This window comes from Mustela nigripes, chromosome 13, assembly GCF_022355385.1.
Source record: "Mustela nigripes isolate SB6536 chromosome 13, MUSNIG.SB6536, whole genome shotgun sequence".
In the NCBI taxonomy this organism is placed as follows: Eukaryota; Metazoa; Chordata; class Mammalia; order Carnivora; family Mustelidae; genus Mustela; species Mustela nigripes.
Window position 1 is genome coordinate 69,261,741 of NC_081569.1, and position 21,107 is coordinate 69,282,847.

The 21,107-nt window shown below is 36.5% G+C and overlaps 1 protein-coding gene across 4 annotated transcripts in view; it reads right to left on the reverse strand.

Annotated features, from left to right (window-relative positions):
- DMXL2 (Dmx like 2) overlaps positions 1–21,107 on the reverse strand; it is a 158,706-nt gene that overhangs the window by 116,849 nt on the left and 20,750 nt on the right. For all 4 annotated transcript variants that reach the window (XM_059372826.1, XM_059372824.1, XM_059372825.1 and 1 more), the window contains exons 2-6: positions 7,721–7,846; positions 6,164–6,235; positions 3,319–3,397; positions 2,349–2,484; positions 1,627–1,693 (exon numbers count right to left, since the gene is read on the reverse strand). In XM_059372826.1, coding sequence (XP_059228809.1) covers positions 1,627–1,693; positions 2,349–2,484; positions 3,319–3,397; positions 6,164–6,235; positions 7,721–7,846 — 480 coding nt within the window. The remainder of the gene's footprint in view (positions 1–1,626; positions 1,694–2,348; positions 2,485–3,318; positions 3,398–6,163; positions 6,236–7,720; positions 7,847–21,107) is intronic.

Below are 21,107 nucleotides of genomic sequence, written 5' to 3' on the forward strand. Positions count from 1 at the left end.
GAGGGCACCTGTGGTGATGAACAATGGGTATTATAAACAACTAACAAATTGTTGAACACTACATCAAAAACTAATGAAGTACTATATGTTGGCTAACTGAACATAATAAAAAAAAAAGTTAAACTTGAAAAATCCCCCAGAATTTAAACAAAAAGGTGAGGAAATGAGAGACTGGAAGAAGAGAGAAAAGATAAATTAGAGGATCAGTAAAAAACAATCCACATCTGAGTAAGGGAAAATCCAAAAAGAGAAAAAAGAGAACATGAAGGGAAAGAAGTAACACCAAAAAAGTAATACAAAATAATCTCCTGAATGAAAGACATGAGTTTTCAGATTAAACAAGCCCACCAAACTGTCTGAACACAAAAGTCTTTCCCTTAGAGGTATACACTGAGGTATCTATACATGACTGACCATACGACATCATCTTGAAATTTCAGAACACCAGGGAAAAGGGGAAGATTTTTAAAACCTCTACAAGCTGGAGATGGGGGGAGTGCAGTCCTAACAGCACTGTACTTCTCAAGTAGCAATACTGATAGCTAGACAGCAACAGAGCTAGGATGTAAAAAATTCTCAGAGAAAATTTTCAACCCAATTCTATGCCTAGCCAAATCAAGCACAAAAGAAGAATAATTGTTTAGGCTTTGCAATGCCTTAAAAATTTTTTTGCCCATTCACCCTTCTCAGGAACCTACTTAGAGGGTATCTCCAACAGAGCAAAGAAAGAAGATAAATGATGCTAAGAAACAGGGCAGAGAATCTCCTGAGGCTGGTAAAAGAAAATTCAAAAATGATAGCTCTGCTATTTTACGGCTTGGAGAGCAACTAAGCCAGAGTGGGGCAAAAAGAACACACATTTTCAGGACACCTCCTAGGTAGGATTACATTACCCAGAGGAGATCCAAAGATGGCCAGAGGTTTGCAGATGAATTAGGTATATAGAAAATGAAGCAAAGAATAAAAAAAAAAGTAACTGGTAACTCCAAAGTAATTATTCTACAAAGAGTTTCTACACAATCTTAATAATGTGAACATCTACCCAAGTATGATAGCCATCCTACAGTAGGAAGACGGGAGGAAGGAAAGTGAACATGTGTATGTGGCACAAGTGGACATGGGGACAGCAGCTGGAGGCCTCAAGCCCCAGCTTCCATAGTACAGAGGCAAGAGAGGATACATAAAACTGAAAGAAAAAAAAGTTAAGAAATGGGATCATAAGCAAGTTATTTTACGAACTTGAAAGGAAATACCAAAATACACAATTTGATGAGTAACTGCCTCTGGGACACAGGAATTAAGCACGGAGTGAAAGGGGTGCTTCTTTGCATTGTGAGTCTAGTAGTACTATTTTGCTGTTTAAATTATTTACATTTACTATTCTTTAAGCATAAAAACTAATTTTATAAAATATAAGTTTTAAAGAACAGTCAAATAATAATAATAACAACAGTAGCAGCAGCTATTTCCCCAAGTGCCTCCTACCTATGGGCAACATACCAGACCTTTCACAAATACTAACACTATTCTGGCCAGCTTTGCAGAGTAGGATTATCCCAATTTTACAGAAGAGAAAACTGAAAATGAGAATGAAAAAGGAACATTCTTTTTTCTTTGGTTCTTTACCTTTCCAGCAGTAGCAAAATATTCACCATCAGGCGACCATTCCATCAAATGTACAGATACTGAGGTTCTAAAAAAAAAGAAAAAGTTGAAGAGTCAAAATTTTAAAAATCTGAAACACTGTATATATAAATGATCAAAATAAGATTTTCCTAACAAGAGAGTTTTCTAAAAATAAAAAATTTCACCTCCCCCAAAATACAAATTAATTAATAAAACTTATCTGAATTTCACTTTTGAGAGCCAAAGAAGAATGCAATCAACATGCAGAAAAGATATGTTCCCCTATATGTCCCACCAACATCTTCAATGTAACATGTTAAAAAACTGAGCTCACCATCCTCCCTGGCTGATTGGTCCCCTTCACATAATCCATACTGTCAACTGTACAGCCATTCTTCCACTTAAGAGTGGCTGGTAATTTTCATCACATCTTCCCCTTCCACATCCCCATCCATATCTCATCCATTAATGAGTAATTCCCACATGTCAATCTTATCCACCCCAATTCTGAGGTTATAACTATGAAAATGTTTTTGTTTTTTTAAAACAATCAACTACAGCACGGACTGAAGGATAATAGTATAATGGGTTTTGGTTAGAAAAAGTCCACTTTCTAGGCTTCTAAATGTAATGGTACTATCAAAAAATAGAGATCACTGTGAAAGGGAATATATTTTAGGAAGCTTTTTTAAATTAATGAACAGAACAACATGGATACGAACTTGCACTGCCAGATGCACTTCCAATCATTTAAAACTGGAGGAATTTTATTATCGATTTCTTCCTCCTCTTCCAGAATGTCATCTCCTGGAGGAGCCCACAACTGAATAGAATCAGTTGCAGTCAACAATCTGTTATCTGAAATTTAAAGAAAGCCCTGATGAATAAGCAAGGATTATCTGGAGAAAGAAATGCACATGTGGGCTTGTATTTAGGTCTATGAACTTTTCTGTGAAAAGTAATAAACAATACTACCTATGAAAAATACTTGGGGCATATCCATTTCAAATCCCAGAATCCACTACCAGGGAGAGAGCAGTTCTCAGCAGAGACTTGAGAACAAAAAAGAAACGCTTACTGGCAAAGAGCTAAAGAGCTATTGTATATCAGGTAAATCTTTAAAAGAAAAAGAAAAGAAAAAGTACAATAAAAAAACAAACCCCAAAACCTCTGATATATAAACACAGAATGTTCTCAGGATATAAAACTTAACTAAAGATTAATGCAACTTGTTTTTCTATATGTAAGATAAAAATTACCTTTATTAATCATGAATGTAAAAAGGAGCAATAGCTATTATCATTAGAAGCATCTAATCTTTCAAATTTAAAGAAAAAAATGTCCTAAAACACAAATAATAAAATGAGATAGGGGTTTTTTTAGCCCCATTTCTGATTTTATTTCTTACTAAATGCAGTAACAGTAGAGGACAGCACATGTTAATAACTAAGGAAACCATCACTGTTTCTTGGAATAAAGCATTCAAAGGCAGGGGGGAAAAGCACAGAAATAACAGTAAATTAAGCATTGTACAAAGCAGTACATACCAAGAAATAAAATACATACTCATCCATGCAAAAAGAAAATACACTACTGATCACTTTCTTATTATGGGAGATTATATCACAGTGTCATCATACATTTAAAACCAGTATTTACTCTTCATAATTCCTAAATATAATCACCAAATACCTTGAGGGTCCCATGCTAAATTGTACGTCACAGAGCTCAAAAAAAACTGCCCAGTTTTAAGCCACTGACACTTCAATTGCTGAAACAAAGAAAAAAGAAAAACGTAACTTTTTAAAGTAATATCCACAATACTACCATTTTACCATTTTCTTAAGACCTTATAATCTAAAGCAAAGATGTAAATATTTATTTTAAAAATATTGTTTCTAAAATAACTTCAGATAGTTCCACTTATTATTTATCCTACCATATTGAGCTACTTGCCTCGCCCAAACAAAGCATATTCTCTCAGGCTTCCTTCCACATCTATAAATACATTCTCACACCTGGGATATGCGGTTTCTCTCCTCTTCACCTGCAAATTGCTATGCTGCCATCAAGACCCAACCAAATCATCTCCTCTGCAGGGGGGCCTCTTCTGATATCCTGGCAGCACTGAGACCACTCTACACACTACCATTCTAACAGTGGTCACACTAGAGTTTTACCCATTCATATGTCTGACTCTCCTATTAAACTCCAACTCTTCGGGGCAATAATTACCCATAATAAGCTTTGTGTCCTGAGTGTTGTAATGGCTGGAACATATGCAGACACTCAATAAGTGTTTGTGAAAACAAAATAAATGCACATTAGAAAGCAATGCAAATTATCATAATCCTATGGACTCAATGTCTAAAATAAACTGGAAATATCTCCCAAAGTCAGCAAATTTGAACCATAAAATATATATAGTCCCTAAACCTATATGACATATGTTGTATTCATTTATAGAACTTCCATCCTTTTTCTTACCATTTTCATACTAAAAGGTAGAAAGAAGATTTAAAGTGTAAGAGTCAAAGACCTTCGCAATGAAATAGAGTTTTGGTATTTCTTTGTAGCACATAAATATAAAATGTCCTTTTGTGAAATATAGTGCAATGTAAAGCCATGTCACCTTAGGCAAGTTATAGATCAACTGCCTGACAAGTAGTAATAGTTTAACACACAGCAATTCCCTCTCATTATATTTTCTGAATACTTCACAAATACTTCATTCAAGGTAATTTGACTATCAAGATGCAGAATTTTAAAATAACTGCAAAACCTGAATTTTATTATCCAAAAAATTTTATATTTTTTAATATAATGCTTTTTTAACCCTTCCATTGTTGATCAAACAAAAGTCAAATACTGCTTTAAATACTGCTCAATAGATCTATTTTAGAGTAATAACCAAATCATTCCTTAAAACTACAAAAATCCTGGGGCGCCTGGGTGGCTCAGTGGGTTAAGCATCTGCCTTCGGCTCAGGTCATGATCCCAGGGTCCTGGGATCGAGCCCCCCATCGGGCTCTCTGCTCTGCGGGGAGCCTGCTTCCTCCTCTCTCTCTCTGCCTGCCTCTCTGCCTACTTGTGATCTCTGTCTGTCAAATAAATAAATAAAATCTTTAAAAAAAAACAACACAAAAAACTACAAACATCCTTAGTATTCTTTCCTTTAGTATTTCTCACAGTGCAATATGTGGGCCAACTCCAGAGCAGAAATTTTGAGGGTGAGGTCTGGAATCTGAATTTTAATATGTACCCTAGGTGACTCTTAATCACTCTTAAATTTGATATCCACTTCCTCATACTATCATATTTTAATTTGTACTTTTTTTGAAATATTAAATAATCAAATGCATAATTTAAAAAAAATCACATCTACTTTTTTAATGCATTTAAGAACACACTTTAAAAAAATTACTGGTAAATATATACTCCTGGCATTCAGATTTCACACTGGCATTTTCGACTATTTGTGAGTGATAACGGAGTCTTAATGCATGTAGTGATTTTTAAAAGGATATATGATTCTAACTATATAAGGTTTTCTGAATTTTAAGTAAAATAAAATACAGCACCCAGAATGAATTTGAATAGTTCTCAATGTGATATGCTAGATCACTCAGCTGATAGGTGACTCTACTTAAGTTCCTAACTCCTTCATTAAATAAAAATTTAGAACCATCTGTTACGTTCCAGATCCTGTTCTAAGTACTTCAGATTCATCAGTGACCAAAAGAAACAAAGCCCCATACATACCCTCCCATGGAGCTTACACTCTCAACAATAAATAACAAATATAACAACATAAGCGCTATGGAAAATAATTTAAAATAGGAGGATGGGGATTAAAATAAAGGTGGCAGAAGCAAATGGCAACTTTTTAAAATGGGCAGACCCCACTGAGAGGGTATTATTGAGCAAAGATTTATAGGATCCTCAGGAGCTGGTTCTAAAGCTGTCTAGAGAAAGAAACATTTTAGACAAGAGAAAAAACAGTGCAAAGGCCCTAAGATGGGAAATCACTGTTCAAAGAGCAATAAAAATGCCACTGTTGGCTGGAGTGACATCAGAGAGGACAGAAATAGTAGGAGTTGAGCTCTGAGAGGTGGTAAGGGGGTACTAGAGGGAAGAAAGACTACAGTCTATTTTAAGGCTTTTTGGCTTTGAGTCTATGAGAAATACGGAGTTTAAAGCAGAGAATTGTGTCATGACCTGCTGTTGAGAAGAGAGAAGGGTAAGGGGGAAGTAAAACATATCAGAGACTACTCTAGTAATCTAGACAAGAAATAATAGTAGTTCAACTAAGGTTGAGCAAGGTAAATCTCAATTAGCAATATTGTAGAAAACTAGATTGCCTAAATGTTTAAGTATATTCCTAGTAGATGTAAAAGATCTTCCTATAAAGCACCAGACCATCTTCACATGTATATTCCAGACTACCTTCAGCACTGGCCCCTAAGGAGCTCTTCACTGCTATTGACTGGACTCTAAACTTAACTCTAAAAAATTTCTACTACCATTTAATACTTACACAATTTCTCTTATGAGAATTTACACCCAATGGCTCAAAAATACAAACAGCATTACCATATGAAGCTGCAATCTAAAAAGAAATGAACAAAGCATTAACATTTAGGAAAAGAAAACAAAAAGAACATCCTTTCACAATAATGTATAAACTATTACATATAATACAATCCCAAGACAGTATTTATGATTTATTCTATTCCACAAGTAAAACTAAAAAAGTACTAGACTTAAGAATCTCTTCTCTGGGTACGCCTGCGTGGCTCAGTCATTAAGTGTCTGCCTTCAACTCAGGTCATGGTTCCAGGGTTCTGGGATGGAGCCTGCTTCCCCACCTCTCTCTCTGCCTGCCTCTCTGCCTACTTGTGATTGCTGTCAAATAAATAAATAAATAAAATCTTTAAAAAAAACCTTCTAGAACACTAAAACTATTTAAATTATTACAATTATTACAAGAAAAGTTCATTTTTATATTATACAGATTTTTAACTCTTCTGCACAACACTGGCTTTACTGAACTGCTACAGTATACCACAAGTATGCTATATTTACTTTATGTATAACCACAATTTGATATATATTACATTTGCTGTATATTTGGGGGAAGACGAGATGTACATATGATGAAATGTGAACTATTTCAAAATAGATCTTCTATCTAAAAATTTAAATGAAAGAACCTTAAGAGTCTTCACTCAACAAATAAACATTCATTAAATTAAAAGAAGTTTTAAAAAGCAGCTGTTATATGCCAAATATTATATTAGACACAAGTTGCTAAATTTCTTGATAAAAATGTGATGTTAGAGGCACCTGGGTGGCTCAGTGGGTTAAACTTCTGCCTTCGGCTCAGGTCATGATCTCAGGGTCCTGGGATCAGGCCCCCACATCGGGCTCTCTGCTCAGCCAGAAGCCTGCTTCCCCTGTCTTTCTCTGCCTGCCTCTCTGCCTACTTGTAATCCCTATCTGTCAAATAAATAAGTAAAATTTTTTTTAATTTTTTTATTTTTTATAAACGTATATTTTTATCCCCAGGGGTACAGGTCTGTGAATCGCCAGGTTTACACACTTCACAGCACTCACCAAAGCACATACCCTCCCCAATGCCCATAACCCACCCCCCTTCTCCTAACCCCCCTCCCCCCAGCAACCCTCAGTGACTCTTAATCTCACAAAATAAGTAAAATTTAAAAAAAAATTGTAATGTTATAATTTGGGTGAGATAAGGAATGCTACACAGAGAAGATAAAGGCTGACTTCCCTATTATTGGCTTAATAGTTGCTAGAATTATCAACTGGCAGAATATCAATGTGCACTGGGCTGTGAGGTCTACAGATCTTACTAAAGTATATACACAGGGAAAAAAAAAGAGTATATACACTGGTAAGTAATACATTATCAGCTTAATGGCACCTTACAATTTGTAGACATCTTATCACTTTATCCACACCTACCAATACCCTTCTAAAGTATATTAATAAGAAATTATAGGTAACCCTAGTATATAAAGATAAGAATACATTAAAAGATGACATTTAATAAGGTAATTAGATCCCTTACTCTTCCATGTTGGTTAGAACACTCCACACAGCTGACTTGGATGTTTCCATGCTTAGCACCAGGAATGATCTGCACACACTCAAAGTCACTTGCCAAAATAACAATATCACAGCCTGATCCATATGCCTAAAAGAGAAGAATTTTACAGTAAGTGAGATATAAAACTTGTGAAATTATACCTTACATTTTGTTGCCACAACATTTTGACATATTTTACAAAAATAGCTAATGTAAAAATATTAAGATATCCATTTCTAAGTAAGACATTAAAAGTTATATGAAAAATAAAATTCACATTAAAAAAATAGGATGATGACACCCCATGCATTATCTTTCAACAACCAGTACTAAGAAAGAAAAGATTCTCTAGTTCTTAAACACTGCACCCTCTGTCCCTGCAAGTCATAAATCTGTCTGTTCTGAGGTTTCCTCCAAAGCTCATCTTGGTAAACCCTAAAGAATAAAACCTCCATCTGAGGGTAATAAGGGAGTGAGGGCTGCAGCTGTATTCCCAAGGTTCAAACCAGGCTTGAGAAAGATCAAGATTTGTGTTTTCCAACACAAATCCACATGGCTTAAAGAGCTAGTGAAATAGACATGAATCCCCAAAGCAGAATTACATGCACTAAAGCAAAGACTAAACTTGAACTCACCAACTGCCTCAACCTATTAAGAGGTGATGGAAAGGAAACCAACCCAAAGTGGCTTCACACACACAAAAATTAATTAAAATAAATTTAATTTTAAAATAAACTGATTTGCATAAAATGTTAACACATATAACTATACAGTCTGCAAAATGAAGCACAAAATTAAGTTCCTGGAAAATTTCCTTTTTCACAGTAAAACCGAATGTTTCTTCCTATTGCCACACTTCTTGATGTATGCTATTCCTGTTTTGCAACATTGTGAATTTTATGAAGACATAAGGGGCAGAGAGTGAGGACACTTTTTCTCTGGAACTCAACTTATGACTAAATATTCCAAATAACCTAACAATCCAATTCTCAAATGAAAAAGCCCCATTAAAAGCTACATGTATGGGGTGGCTGGGCAGCTCAGTGGGTTAAGCCTCTGCCTTTGGCCTAGTCATGATCTCAGGGTCCTGGGATCGAGCACCACATCTGGCTCTCTGTTCAGCAGGGAGCCTGCTTTCCCCCCGCCCCTTTGCTTGCCTCTCTGCCTACTTGTGATCTCTCTCTGTCAAATAAATAAATAAAATCTTTTTTTTAAGCTACATATATATACATGCATGTATATACACCAAAAAAAAAATTTTAAAATAATTTATTCCACCATCTCCACAACTTTAAACAATACAGTCCTGTCCTACAAAAATAGGCCTCCAACAGCCAGGGCTGACAAGTGAAAACATAACCTCTGAAAAGATCCACATACAGCTGCTAAGGAAAGAGGGAAATGAGGACAAAGAGCGGATAGGAAAACAAACACTACTTCTACTGGTTACTAAAACTTCCAACGTTGCCAAAATCCTGCCGTAACTGCTATCAACCATCTTCAACACATGTATTTATAAATACAAGAAAGTTCACCAAGAGAAAAACAAAGAATTTCAAGCAAGGGAAATACAGAAAAAAATCACTTATGGGAGGAAATAACTACATTCTTACAGACAAGGCAGATTTGCTATACCATGCATTCAAGAAAGCTATGCTCAAAGGGAATATTGAGAAGAGAGGCAAGATGGCGGAGGAGTAGGGAACCTCGTTGCCACTGCGGGTTCCCCGAATTGAGCTGGATATCTACCAAGCCATCCTGAACACCCACGAAATCAGCGTGAGATGTAAGAATACCTATCTAGATCTCTACACGCAGGAAAAACCACAGGGGTGAGTGGTGGCTTCTGACACTCCAGATTTTCCTCGGGTTCATCTTGCCTGAGTCATGGTTGATACTTTGGACTCCGTACATTCCCTCAACCATCCCTCAAGAGAATGACTAGAAGGAGGAACTGCCAACCAAGGAAAGAACCAGAGACAATGGCCTCTGCCACAGACTTAATGGATATGGATCTAAGGAAGATGTCAAAAAAAGACTTCAGAGGAACATTTATAAAGTTGCTCTTTAGGCTTGAGAAAACTATTAGCAACAGTATAGAATCTCTAAGGGCAGAATGAAGAGCTACTGTCGCCTACATTAAAAATGCTATGAAGGAGATGCCATCTAAACTAGATACTCTGAATGCCAGGGTAAATAAGAAAGAAGAACGAATTAGTGATCTAGAAGATAAGCTGATGGGAAGGAAGGAAGTCAAGAATGATAGAGATAAACAACTATAAGTTCATAAGATCAGAAGTAGAGAGATCAATGACACCATGAAACTTTCCAAAGTCACAATTATTGGGATCCCTAAGGGGATGGAGAGAGAGAGAGGATGAGGATGTATACTTGAGCAAACCATAGCTGAGAACTTACCTACTCTGGGGAAGAAAAGAAGGATTCATGTTCAAGAGGCAGAAAGGACCCCTCCCAAGATCAATAAAAATAGACCAATACCCCGGTATATAATAGTAAAACTTGCTAATCTTAGAGCCAAGGCAGCTATCCTGAGAGCAGCTGGGGAAAGAGATGTCTTACCTATGGAGGGAGGAATGTCAGAATAACATTAGACCTGTCCACAGAGACCTGGCAAGACATAATCTGGATACTAAATGAGATGACATGCAACCAAGAATACTTTATTGAGCAAGGCTGTCATTCAGAACAGATGGAGAGACAAAGAACTTCCAGGACAGGCAGAAAGTGAAAGGATAAGTGACCACCAAGGCAGCCAAGGGGGAGAGGGGCTCTATAAAAGAAAAAAGACCCCAAGAGTAATATAGACCAGAAAGTAACAGAGATAATCTACAGAAATAGGGACTTCACAGGCAATATGATGGCACTAAATTCTTATCTTTCAATAGTTAGTCTCAAAGTGAACAGCCTGAAAAATTAAATTGCACAGGGTTTCAGACTGGATGAAAATACAGGACTCATCCATACGCTGCCTACAAGAGACTCATTCTGAACCTAAAGACACCTCTAGATTGAAAGTAAGGGGATGGAGAACCATTTATCATGCAAATGGACCTCAAAGAAAGTAGTAGCTCTCATATCAGACAAATTGGATTTTTAAACCAAAGACTGTAGTAAGAGATGTAAAGAAACACTATTATCATACTTAAAGGGTCTATCCCACAGAAAAATCTAACAATTGTAATTATCTCTGCCCCCAAAATGAGAGCAGCTAACTATATAAGCCAACTGTTAACCAAAATAATCATATTGATAATAATACATTAATAGTAAGAGACCTCTCAGCAACGGACAGGTTATCTAAGCAGGAGATTAACAAAGAAACAAGAGCTTCGAATGACACAGTGGACCAGATGGACTTTGTAAATACATGCAGAACATTCCACCCTAAAATAACATAATACCCATTCTTCTTGAATGCACATGGAACTTCCTCCAGAATAGATAACATACTTGGTCACAAATCAGGTCTCAACCAATACCAAAAGACTGAGATTATTCCCTGCATGTTATCAGACCACAATGCCTTGAAACTGGAATTCAATCACAAGAAAAAATTTAAAAGGAATTGAGACATGTGGAAGTTAAAGAACATCCTACTAAAAAATGACTGGGTCAACCAGGAAATTAAGGAAGAACTTAAACATGGAAACTAATGAGAATGAAAACACGTAGGTCCAGAACCTATGGGAAACTGCAAAGGCTGTCCTTTCAACAATGTGGCAGGATACAAATCAAAATCACAATGAGATATCACCTTATACCAGTTATAATGGCAAAAATTAATAAGACAGGAAACGAGTGTTGGCGAGGATGTGGAACAAGGGGAACTCTCTTACACTGTCGGTGGAAATGCAAGCTGGTACAGTCACTCTGGAAAACAGGATGGAGGTTCCTCAAGACATTAAAAAGAAAGCTACCCTATGACCCAGCAATTGCACTACTAGGTATTTATTCCAAAGATACAGATATAGTGAGAAGAAGGGGTACATGTGTTCCTAGCAGCATTGAGATGTTCCAGTGTTCCTAGCAGCAATGTCCACAATGGCCAAATTGCAGAAGGAGCTAAGAGGCCCTTCAACAGATGAATGGATTAAAAAAAGATGTGATTCATATATACAATGGACTATTACTCAGCCATCAGAAAGAATAAATACCTACCATTTGCATCAACATGGATGGAACTGGAGGAGATTATGCTAAGTCAAATAAGTCAAGCAGAGAAACAATTATATGGTTTCACTCATATGTAGACTATAAGGAATAGCGCAGAGAACCAAAAGGAAGGGATGGAAAATTGAAAGGGGAGAAATTGGGGAGGGAGATGAACCATGAGAGACTATGGACACTGGGAAATAAAATGAAGGTTTCAGAGGGGAGGGAGGTGGGGGGATGGGGTCACCAGGTGATGGGCACTAAGGAAGGCATGTTTTGTGATGAACACTGGGTGTTACATGCAACTAGTGAATCACTGAAAACTGCATCAAAAACGGATGATGGGGACGCCTGGGTGGCTCAGTTGGTTAAGCAGCTGCCTTCGGTTCGGGTCGTGATCCCAGCGTCCTGGGATCGAGTCCCACATTGGGATCCTTGCTCAGCAGGGAGCCTGCTTCTCCCTCTGCCTCTGCCTGCCATTCTGTCTGCCTGTGCTCGCTCTCTCTCCCTCTCTCTCTCTGATAAATAAATAAAATCTTTAAAAAAAAAACTGATGATGTACTATACAGTGGCTAACTGAACATAATAAAAAAAGTGAAAAAAAATAAAAGGGAATATTGTGTGTAGGAAAGAAATGTTTCACCCTACTAATTTTTAAATTATCAATCCTCATAAAAAAAAGGAAAAAATTCTGTAACTATGTATGGTGACAGAGGTTAACTAGAATTATTGTGATCATTTTGCAAGGGTATACAAATAACGAATCATTATGTTGTACACCTGAAACTAACATAATGTTGTATGTCAATTATACCTCAATAGAAGAATGTATATTAAAATGACAAAAAATAATCCTACCTTTGAAAAATATTTCAAAATTTCCAAAGTGCCTTATAGAATTATCCCAGCGAATTGAACTGATAAACATAAACTTTAGTTTGAAATCATGTATGCAGGGTTTTCAATTTGGGTTCTTCCATACTAAGTGATAAGTTACTCAAGCTGTCTGAGAATTTCCTTGTGGTAAAATGGAAGTAAAATAGAGGCCTCGTAATTAGTCAAGACTGAATCACATGCATTCTATAACTGAAGGCTCACAAGATTTTAATTATTTATATAAACACGCGTTTAATACCTGTCAGGTTCCCACCACACAGGAACATCCATCAAAGCAAGTAACCACGTCCTGTTTACAGCTGCACTCCCACCACCTAGCATAAGCAGCCTTCAATAAATATATGTATAACAAATAAATGATCCAAATCTCCCTAATTTCTGGCTACAGAACTCTTAGTACCTGGAAACCTAGTCAAAGAACATGGAGTTCAGACAGATGACATAACCTCCTTGCTAATAATCTGGACAAATTTACAACAGCAGCGATACAAGGAAAGATTTGGCTAACTTTCCGGCCTAACAGTATCATGGATTTAGAAGACCTACCAGAAGGGAATCTACCAAAGCCCTCCTTAATAATTCACCACTTACTGAATACTGACTATAATGAGGCCATCAGCTAGGTCTTTATGAACACTCTATCTTCACAGGCCACCTTTTCTAGATGGAGAAACTGAAGCCTGCAAAGGGTAAGTAGTTTGCCCACGTTCACAGACTGACGATTCATTTGCTTAGAATAAAGCTCCTGCTCTTTCCCACTACACCACCCCACCTCTACTCTGTCTTCTTAGAGCTAGAAGGCCTACATTCATCGTTGTAATCCCAAGTATTTACCACTGCACCTAGCAAAGAGTAATTACTCAGTGAAAACCAACTGCTAAGAAGGTTTATACGAAAGCTGTAATTACTCAAGAGATTCCCAGTCTCAATTTTAGGGCGAAAGCAACTCTGTCTCCATTCTTTTTTCAGAATTCAGTCTCACTAGAGAAAGAATTTATAGTGCAGGAGGAAAAAAAGGTACTCACTGAGACTACACATAAATACTAAAATGAACTCAGGCAATATGGAGTGGGCTCCTTTGAACTAGGTAAATGAAGTATCGTTGATTTATCAGGGTATAAACTACTCCGCAGGATCATTACTAGAAAGCAGGAAAAGGGGCAGCAAGCCTTTTCTGCAGGAAATGGAATCCCTTAACCAGGTTCTTCTTCCCTTGGGTTCTTGGTAGAACCACTCCTGTCCTATAGCACTGCACACCAGCATCCTGCACTTACAACAGTACTGATCTATAAAATGTTTTATCTCAAAGTCAAGGGTATGGTTTGGCCCCAACATATAGGTAAGGCCTAAGAGAAAGCATCTTAGAAAAACACACTTTCTTTCCATTCATGTGCGACGATTTCTTCTATGGAAGGACTAAATTGTCCTTATGATAAAGAATAACCAGGGACACCTGGGTGGCTCAGGGGGTTAAAGCCTCTGTCTTCAGCTCAGGTCCTGATCCCAGGGTCCTGGGATCGAGCCCCGTATCAAGCTCTCTGCTCGGGGGAGAGCCTGCTTTCCCCCTCTCTCTCTCTCTGCCTACTTGTGATCTCTGCCAAATAAATAAATAAAATCTTTTAAAAAATAACCAGCTGATAATAGTCACAACAAGCTCGGGCACTCACATCAAAGACATGCTTTAAATATATTCATTTTCACTTGTTTTAACCTTAGTTTTGGACAATAAATCCATCCTTTTAGGAAAGAGAAAAGTAGTCTGTGCTTTCAGCATTGAAAGTAAGAGTTTTCAACATGGAGTTTGATGGGCAGAAGTCATAGATGGTCTCAGAAGTTCTCTGAACTCCTAGAGATTATATTTAAAGTCCTGTGAATGTGCCTGGTTTCCTGAATTCACAGATCTCATTTGTTTGTCTAAAAGAATCTCTTCCTTAGATAAAGTGTGTGGTGTGTCATATTATCTATCTCACAATAATTCTATGGAAGCTAAAACTTGAGTATCTTTTTAAAAGATTTTATTTATTTATTTGACAGAGAGACAGTGAGAGAGGAAACACAATCAGGGAGAATGGGAGAGGGAGAAGGAGACTCCCCACTGAGCAAGGAGCCCAATGTGGGGCTCAATCCTAGTACCCTGGGATCATGACCTAAGCCAAAGGCAGACATTTAATGACTGAGCCACCTGGGCACCCCAAAACTTGAGTATTTGTTATTACCAAGATTCTGTTCTGTTTTTTAGTTGCGATATCCGAAAATTTCATTAAAAGAGACTTGCCGATTAGCTGAGCCTGAAATACAAAGTCACCCCCCTTCTTTTACCTTATCAAAATTTCACTTGAGGAAAAAAATTAAGTATCATCGTCTAAAGTCATAAAGTACTCTGAATTAAAGTACTACCATTATCGTAATAAAGATATTGCTGCCTTCTCTAAAGGGCTTCATGTCATTGTGATTACATGTATCTTAAAAATTTTTTTTTAATTTTTTATTTATTTGACAGAGAGAGAGCTCATAGGTAGGCAGAGAGGCAGGCAGAGAGAGAGGAGGAAGCAAGCTCCCTGTTGAGCAGAGAGCCCGATGCAGGGCTCCATCCCAGGGCCCTGAGATCATGACGTGAGTCGAAGGCAGAGGGCTTAACCCACTGAGCCACCCAGGCGCCCCGTGATTACGTGTATCTTAAGAGACATAACACAATCATTGCCCTAACTTCAGTTTTATATATAACTGCCTTCACTACATTATTTTCAGAAAAGCAAACTCATATTCATATCCTACAAACTGTTTGAATTATTCAGATTTTAAGTCTTAGATAAATGAAGGTGTAAAAAAATACTTTAAAAAAATCCTACACAAACATAACTTTTTCTAGGAGAAAATAAAATACAAATAGATGAATTCAGATCCCTTTACACTGTTTTATCCACTTCACTAATGACCATCTCCTTTCACTTTTTTTTCTATTGCTCAGCTTTCTGTTCTTACTGGTTGGCTAATTACATAAATTCACTTAAATTCTTCATAGCTGCTGTGGTCTTTGCTCTACAACAAACAAAAAGCTAAAAAAGACAGGGCTGTCTGGCTTTGATAGTCACTTTGTTGTACCAAGTTATCTGCAGAAAAAGTCTTAAGAGACCAATCTTGACCTATGAAAAATCTTATAATCCAGAAAATGAAGCACAGATTAACAAAAATTTCCCAAGAAAATACCCCTCCCCTCTTCAATTTGGTCATGTAATAAAACACCTAACTATTTATGTGCCTCAGGATTAAAAATTAACTTCAAGGTACGCCTGGCTGGTCAGTCAGAGGAATGTATGACTCTTGATCTTGGGGTCGTGAGTTCAAGCCCCATGTTACTCTTAAAGATAACTTAAAAAAATTAACTTCTAATACAAATAGATTTTCTTTCTGAATGTGTCCCTTACTAAGCCAGAATTTTCATATAGCAGTTATCCATAAAAACCACCTACAAATTAAATAAATCATTTTAAATGTTTAATTTTAATATTTTCAAAAATAAATTTTATTTTCTTATAGAAAAGGCAACATTTGCTAATTTAAAACCCAAACAGGAAAATTAGTTCACCCTACCCTTAAGCACTCCTCATTCCCAAAGAGAAATCACATCAGTTATGAGCCCTTCCTGAAATGTTTAGTATACATATAAGTGTATCTATATGTAAACATTTTTTTACATAAAGGGATTATACTATACATAATTCTGCAACTTGTTTTCTTCTTAATTAACAATTTATCTTAAAGGACTTTCCTGAGCAGCACAGAAAGAATGATCTCATTCTTAATAGTTGCAGAATCTTCCATTTCTTGGCTTTGCCATAGTTAATCTAGGTTGTCTCCAGTATTTTACTACCATAAAAAAATGTACTTTAGTGAACACCTGGGGTCATGACCTGAGCTGAATGCTTAACAACTGAGCCACTCAGGCACCATTCCTGTTGTTTTAATTTGTATTTTTACTAGGAAAAAAGTTAAACATCTTTTCATATATTTATCAACCACTTATATTTCCTTCTCTGAAAACTGACATTTCTTATATTTCACATATGAGTGAAACCGTATGATAATTATCTTTCTCTGACTGACTTATTTCACTCAGCATAATACCCTCCAGTTCCATTCACACTGATGTAAATGGTAAAATTTCATCACTTTTTGATGGTTGAGTAATATTCCAGAGTGTGTGAGTGTGTGTGTGTGAGTGTGTGTGTGTGTAACAGCACATCTTCTTTATTCATTCATCTGCTGATGGACATCTGGAATCTTTCCATAGTTTGGTTATTGTGGACATAGCTGCTATAAACACTGGGGTACTGGTGTCCCTTCAGATCACTACATTTGTATCTTTGGGGTATATACCTGGTACTGTAATTGGTGGGTCAGAGGGTAGCTCTATTTTCAAATTCTTGAGGACATTGGTCCATTTTTTTAACTAAGTCTTTAGTACTGTTGCTCTGAATGATTTATAAGAGCTCTTTATAGATTAAGGAAACTCATCCTTTGTCATATATAACTAGGAAATTTTAAAAAAATAAACAAAATGCCTGAACTAAAAATATATTAAGCAAAGGACAAATCATTATCTCTTCATTGAAATAGTATATTTATATAATACACCATTCCAATTTGAAAAGTTTAGTAAATAGATCACAATAGGCCATGGACTATTTTAAAAGCCCAATTTATGTATCACCAGCTAACTATACATTTACATATAATAAATACACAAAATTAATGAGATTTTTCAAAATAAAATTGAAGTCTACAAAAATAACAGTACTTATCAGCAATATATTCAATCAACCTCATTTGTCTTCCTACAGGTTTCTATACCTAAAATCAAAGCCTTAACTATTATCAACTACTGCCCACCACCACTATCCACCGAAAGAGATAAGCTTTCGGCCAATCAGACAGAAGTCCATACTATATTTAGAAAAGGGGAGAGGGTAGTACTTGAGCAAACAGCCCTTCTTTCCACATGACTAAGACAAGATTTTACTAATATGATTCAATCATCCTAACAGCCTAAAGTCCACTCAAGAATGCTGAATGAGGGGGAAAAAAAAAAAAAAGAATGCTGAATGAGCAGAATAAATAAATGAGAAGGAAACTAAATAGTATGCAAAAAGCTTAGAGCAAAAAAATTACCCCAGGTCAAGAGACAGGTGAAACAACGTCAGAAATAATAAAATTATAACTACATGTGCCATAACCAAAGGGGATTGCTCCCTTTAGAAACAACTCATATCAGAAAATGCAAAATTACAGTCTACTTATAGTAGTAGAAAAAAGACAAGCCGCGAGTAGTATACTGAGTGAAACATAAAGTTAATAATATATAAAAACAAAAATCTATGGCAGAAAAAATAGAAGAAAACTTAAATACTACAAGTGAAAAAAATACTATAAGTGTTTGTGATTAAATGATAAGAGACAAAATAATTCATTTTAATTTCTTCCTAACAACCCAAAGAAGCAACAGATCCGAAAATAAAACTTTAATTAAAACTTTAAATTTAAAAAAGAACAATCTTAAGTATTAGTCAGGAAGTAGCCAATTTTGATAATTTACTGACAAAATAGATGGAACTATATAACAAACCTCTAAATATGAAGCTAAAGAGGAACAGACACCTGCAGTACAAACTTAGCTTATTTCTATAAACCTGAACAAAGAAAAAAAACAGGGGTTTTTAAAAATTCACTGATGCTAGTAAATAATCTGAAAAGCAAGTAAGATCTTGTAAAGAGAAATATGCAATAATTAATTACTCTCCTCTATTACAAAATCAGGTCTATCTCCAGCTTGCATGCATTTTCACCAAAAAGTAGGTCTGGAGGTAGAAATCAAAAATTATCTCTTCTAAATATGTCAGTGCTAAGAACAGACCATTCAAAGTATCACTTACCAAAAATTTCTAAGGGAAATCACAGCGGTATTGGTAAAAGTCCCTTGGACAGGACAACATGTATAAAAGCCTAGAGCCACCTTTCAGCTTCAGATTTGTTCTCTAAACCTTCGGATATGTAGCAATTTGCTTCATAAAGAATAAAGAAGTGGGACGCCTGGGTGGCTCAGTTGGTTAAGCGACTGCCTTCAGCTCAGGTCATGATCCTAGTGTCCTGGGATCAAGTCCCACATCGGGCTCCTTGCTTGGCAGGGAGCCTGCTTCTCCCTCTGCCTCTGCCTGCCACTCTGTCTGCCTGTGCTTGCTTTCGCTTCTCTCACTATGACAAATAAATAAATAAAATCTTAAAAAAAAAAAAAAAGAATAAAGAAGTAAAAGACTACTTTTTAAATGGCTACTTTTAAGGAAATAAAATTTTTACATTAAATTATAGGAAATTCAGAAAATAAATAACTCTATATTTTGTTCCTTAATTTGTTAATACATTTTACATTTAAAGAATTTTAAAGTTGGCAGCTCTTTCAGCCCACAGGTTCTGCCCCCATGCCTTAATAAAACTACCTTTCTGCACTGTTTCAACAGAAAAGGAATTTTTTTTTTTTTTATTTGACAGATAGAGATCACAAGTAGGCTGAGAGGCAGGCAGAGAGAGAGAGGAGGAAGCAGGCTCCCCGCTGAGCAGACAGCCCGATGCGGGGCTTGATCCCAGGACCCTGGGATCATAACCGGAGCCGAAGGCAGAGGCTTCAACCCACTGAGCCACCCTGGCGCCCCAGAAAAGGAATTTTAAAGTTATTAGTACATTAAATAATATGTACAATATTAATATCTAATATTTGGCAACTCCCACTTATTTTGTAACTACTGGAAATTTCCATTCATTTAACCTTAGTATTGATATTTTGAGGGAGATGGCCCTGACAGTGTTCTAAAAAATATTTCCCAAATGATATGATTAAACTATTAAATTATAATTAAACTCTCAGTACTGTCAATATGATGGAAAGAATATATTCCTGAGAATATAGAGGTGCTAATACTGACTATGACAATCTCTATAGATATTTCCTTCACCAGTCAAATGAAAGATTGTGACTAGATCGCTTCTGAGGCCCCTTGCAATTTTTAAGCTGTAATTCTGTGCATAAACTTGCAGTCCTGATGAAAAGAGAAAATAATCCAGTGTACACTATTCTGCATAGAGCCCCAGCTAAATGTTCTTTATGTTGTAACTCCTTTCCTTACTCACAGCTGACAGGATGTGAGGATGGTCCAAAGTAAGGAACAGTGGCTATCAGCCAACTGAAGGAGATGGCTTAGGTCAAGCAAAGTCTTCTCTGACAAAATTATTTTTTTATTTTTATTTTTTTAAAGATTTTATTTATTTATTTGACAGAGAGAAATTACAAGTACACTGAGAGGCAGGCAGAGAGAGAGAGAGAAGGAAGCAGGCTCTCTGCAGAGCAGAGAGCCCGATGCGGGACTCGATCCCAGGACCCTGAGATCATGACCTGAGCCGAAGGCAGTGGCTTAACCCACTGAGCCACCCAGGCGCCCCTTCTCTGAAAAATTTAAAACAAAAGACCCAGAATTAACATGAAAAGTTAAGCTGAAAAGTCATAAATGTTCAGGGATAAATCAGCAACTTGAAACTGAAACCAACAGTTTAAGAAGTGAATGGATCAGATATCCAAAGACAGAACTCATGAAAAAATAAGTATATAAAACCTCTAAGAGAAGGCAGTCTTGATTCTACCAGCTTTTTAGTCTCATCACCCTGAAGCCCAGTTGCTCCTCCTTCTTGATGGCTCATTGACATAAATCTTGCTTTTACTTCAGTTCGTCTGCCCCTTGCCTTAACTAGAACCAAAACTGGTACAAAGATTGGAAATATGCAGAGCAGGACTTCAAAGAAAATGTGGAATTGGCTATGATTAGGAAATTAGAGTAGGGAATGCAATGAGGATCTTAGTTGGGAAAGCTAGCAAAACAGGATATATATAAAAGAGATACAGTTACTTAAAGCAGTCACCTATGATCCTCCAGGACCTAGAATATGCCAGCATACATCCTTTTATTGTGCTTTTTGCTTTACTACATTTCACAGAAACTGTTTTTTACAAACTGAAGGTTTGTGGCAGCCCTGCATCAAGCAAATCTATTGATGCCATTTTTCCAAGAGCATGTGCTCACTTACGGCTGTGTCATATTTGGCAATTCCCACAGTATTTCAAGCTTTTTCATTATTATTATATTTGGCATGGGACCTGTGATCAGTGATCTTTAATATTATTGTAATTTTTCTGGAGTGCAATAACCAAGTCCATATAAGACAGCAAACTTAATAAATGTATGTGTTGACTGCTCCA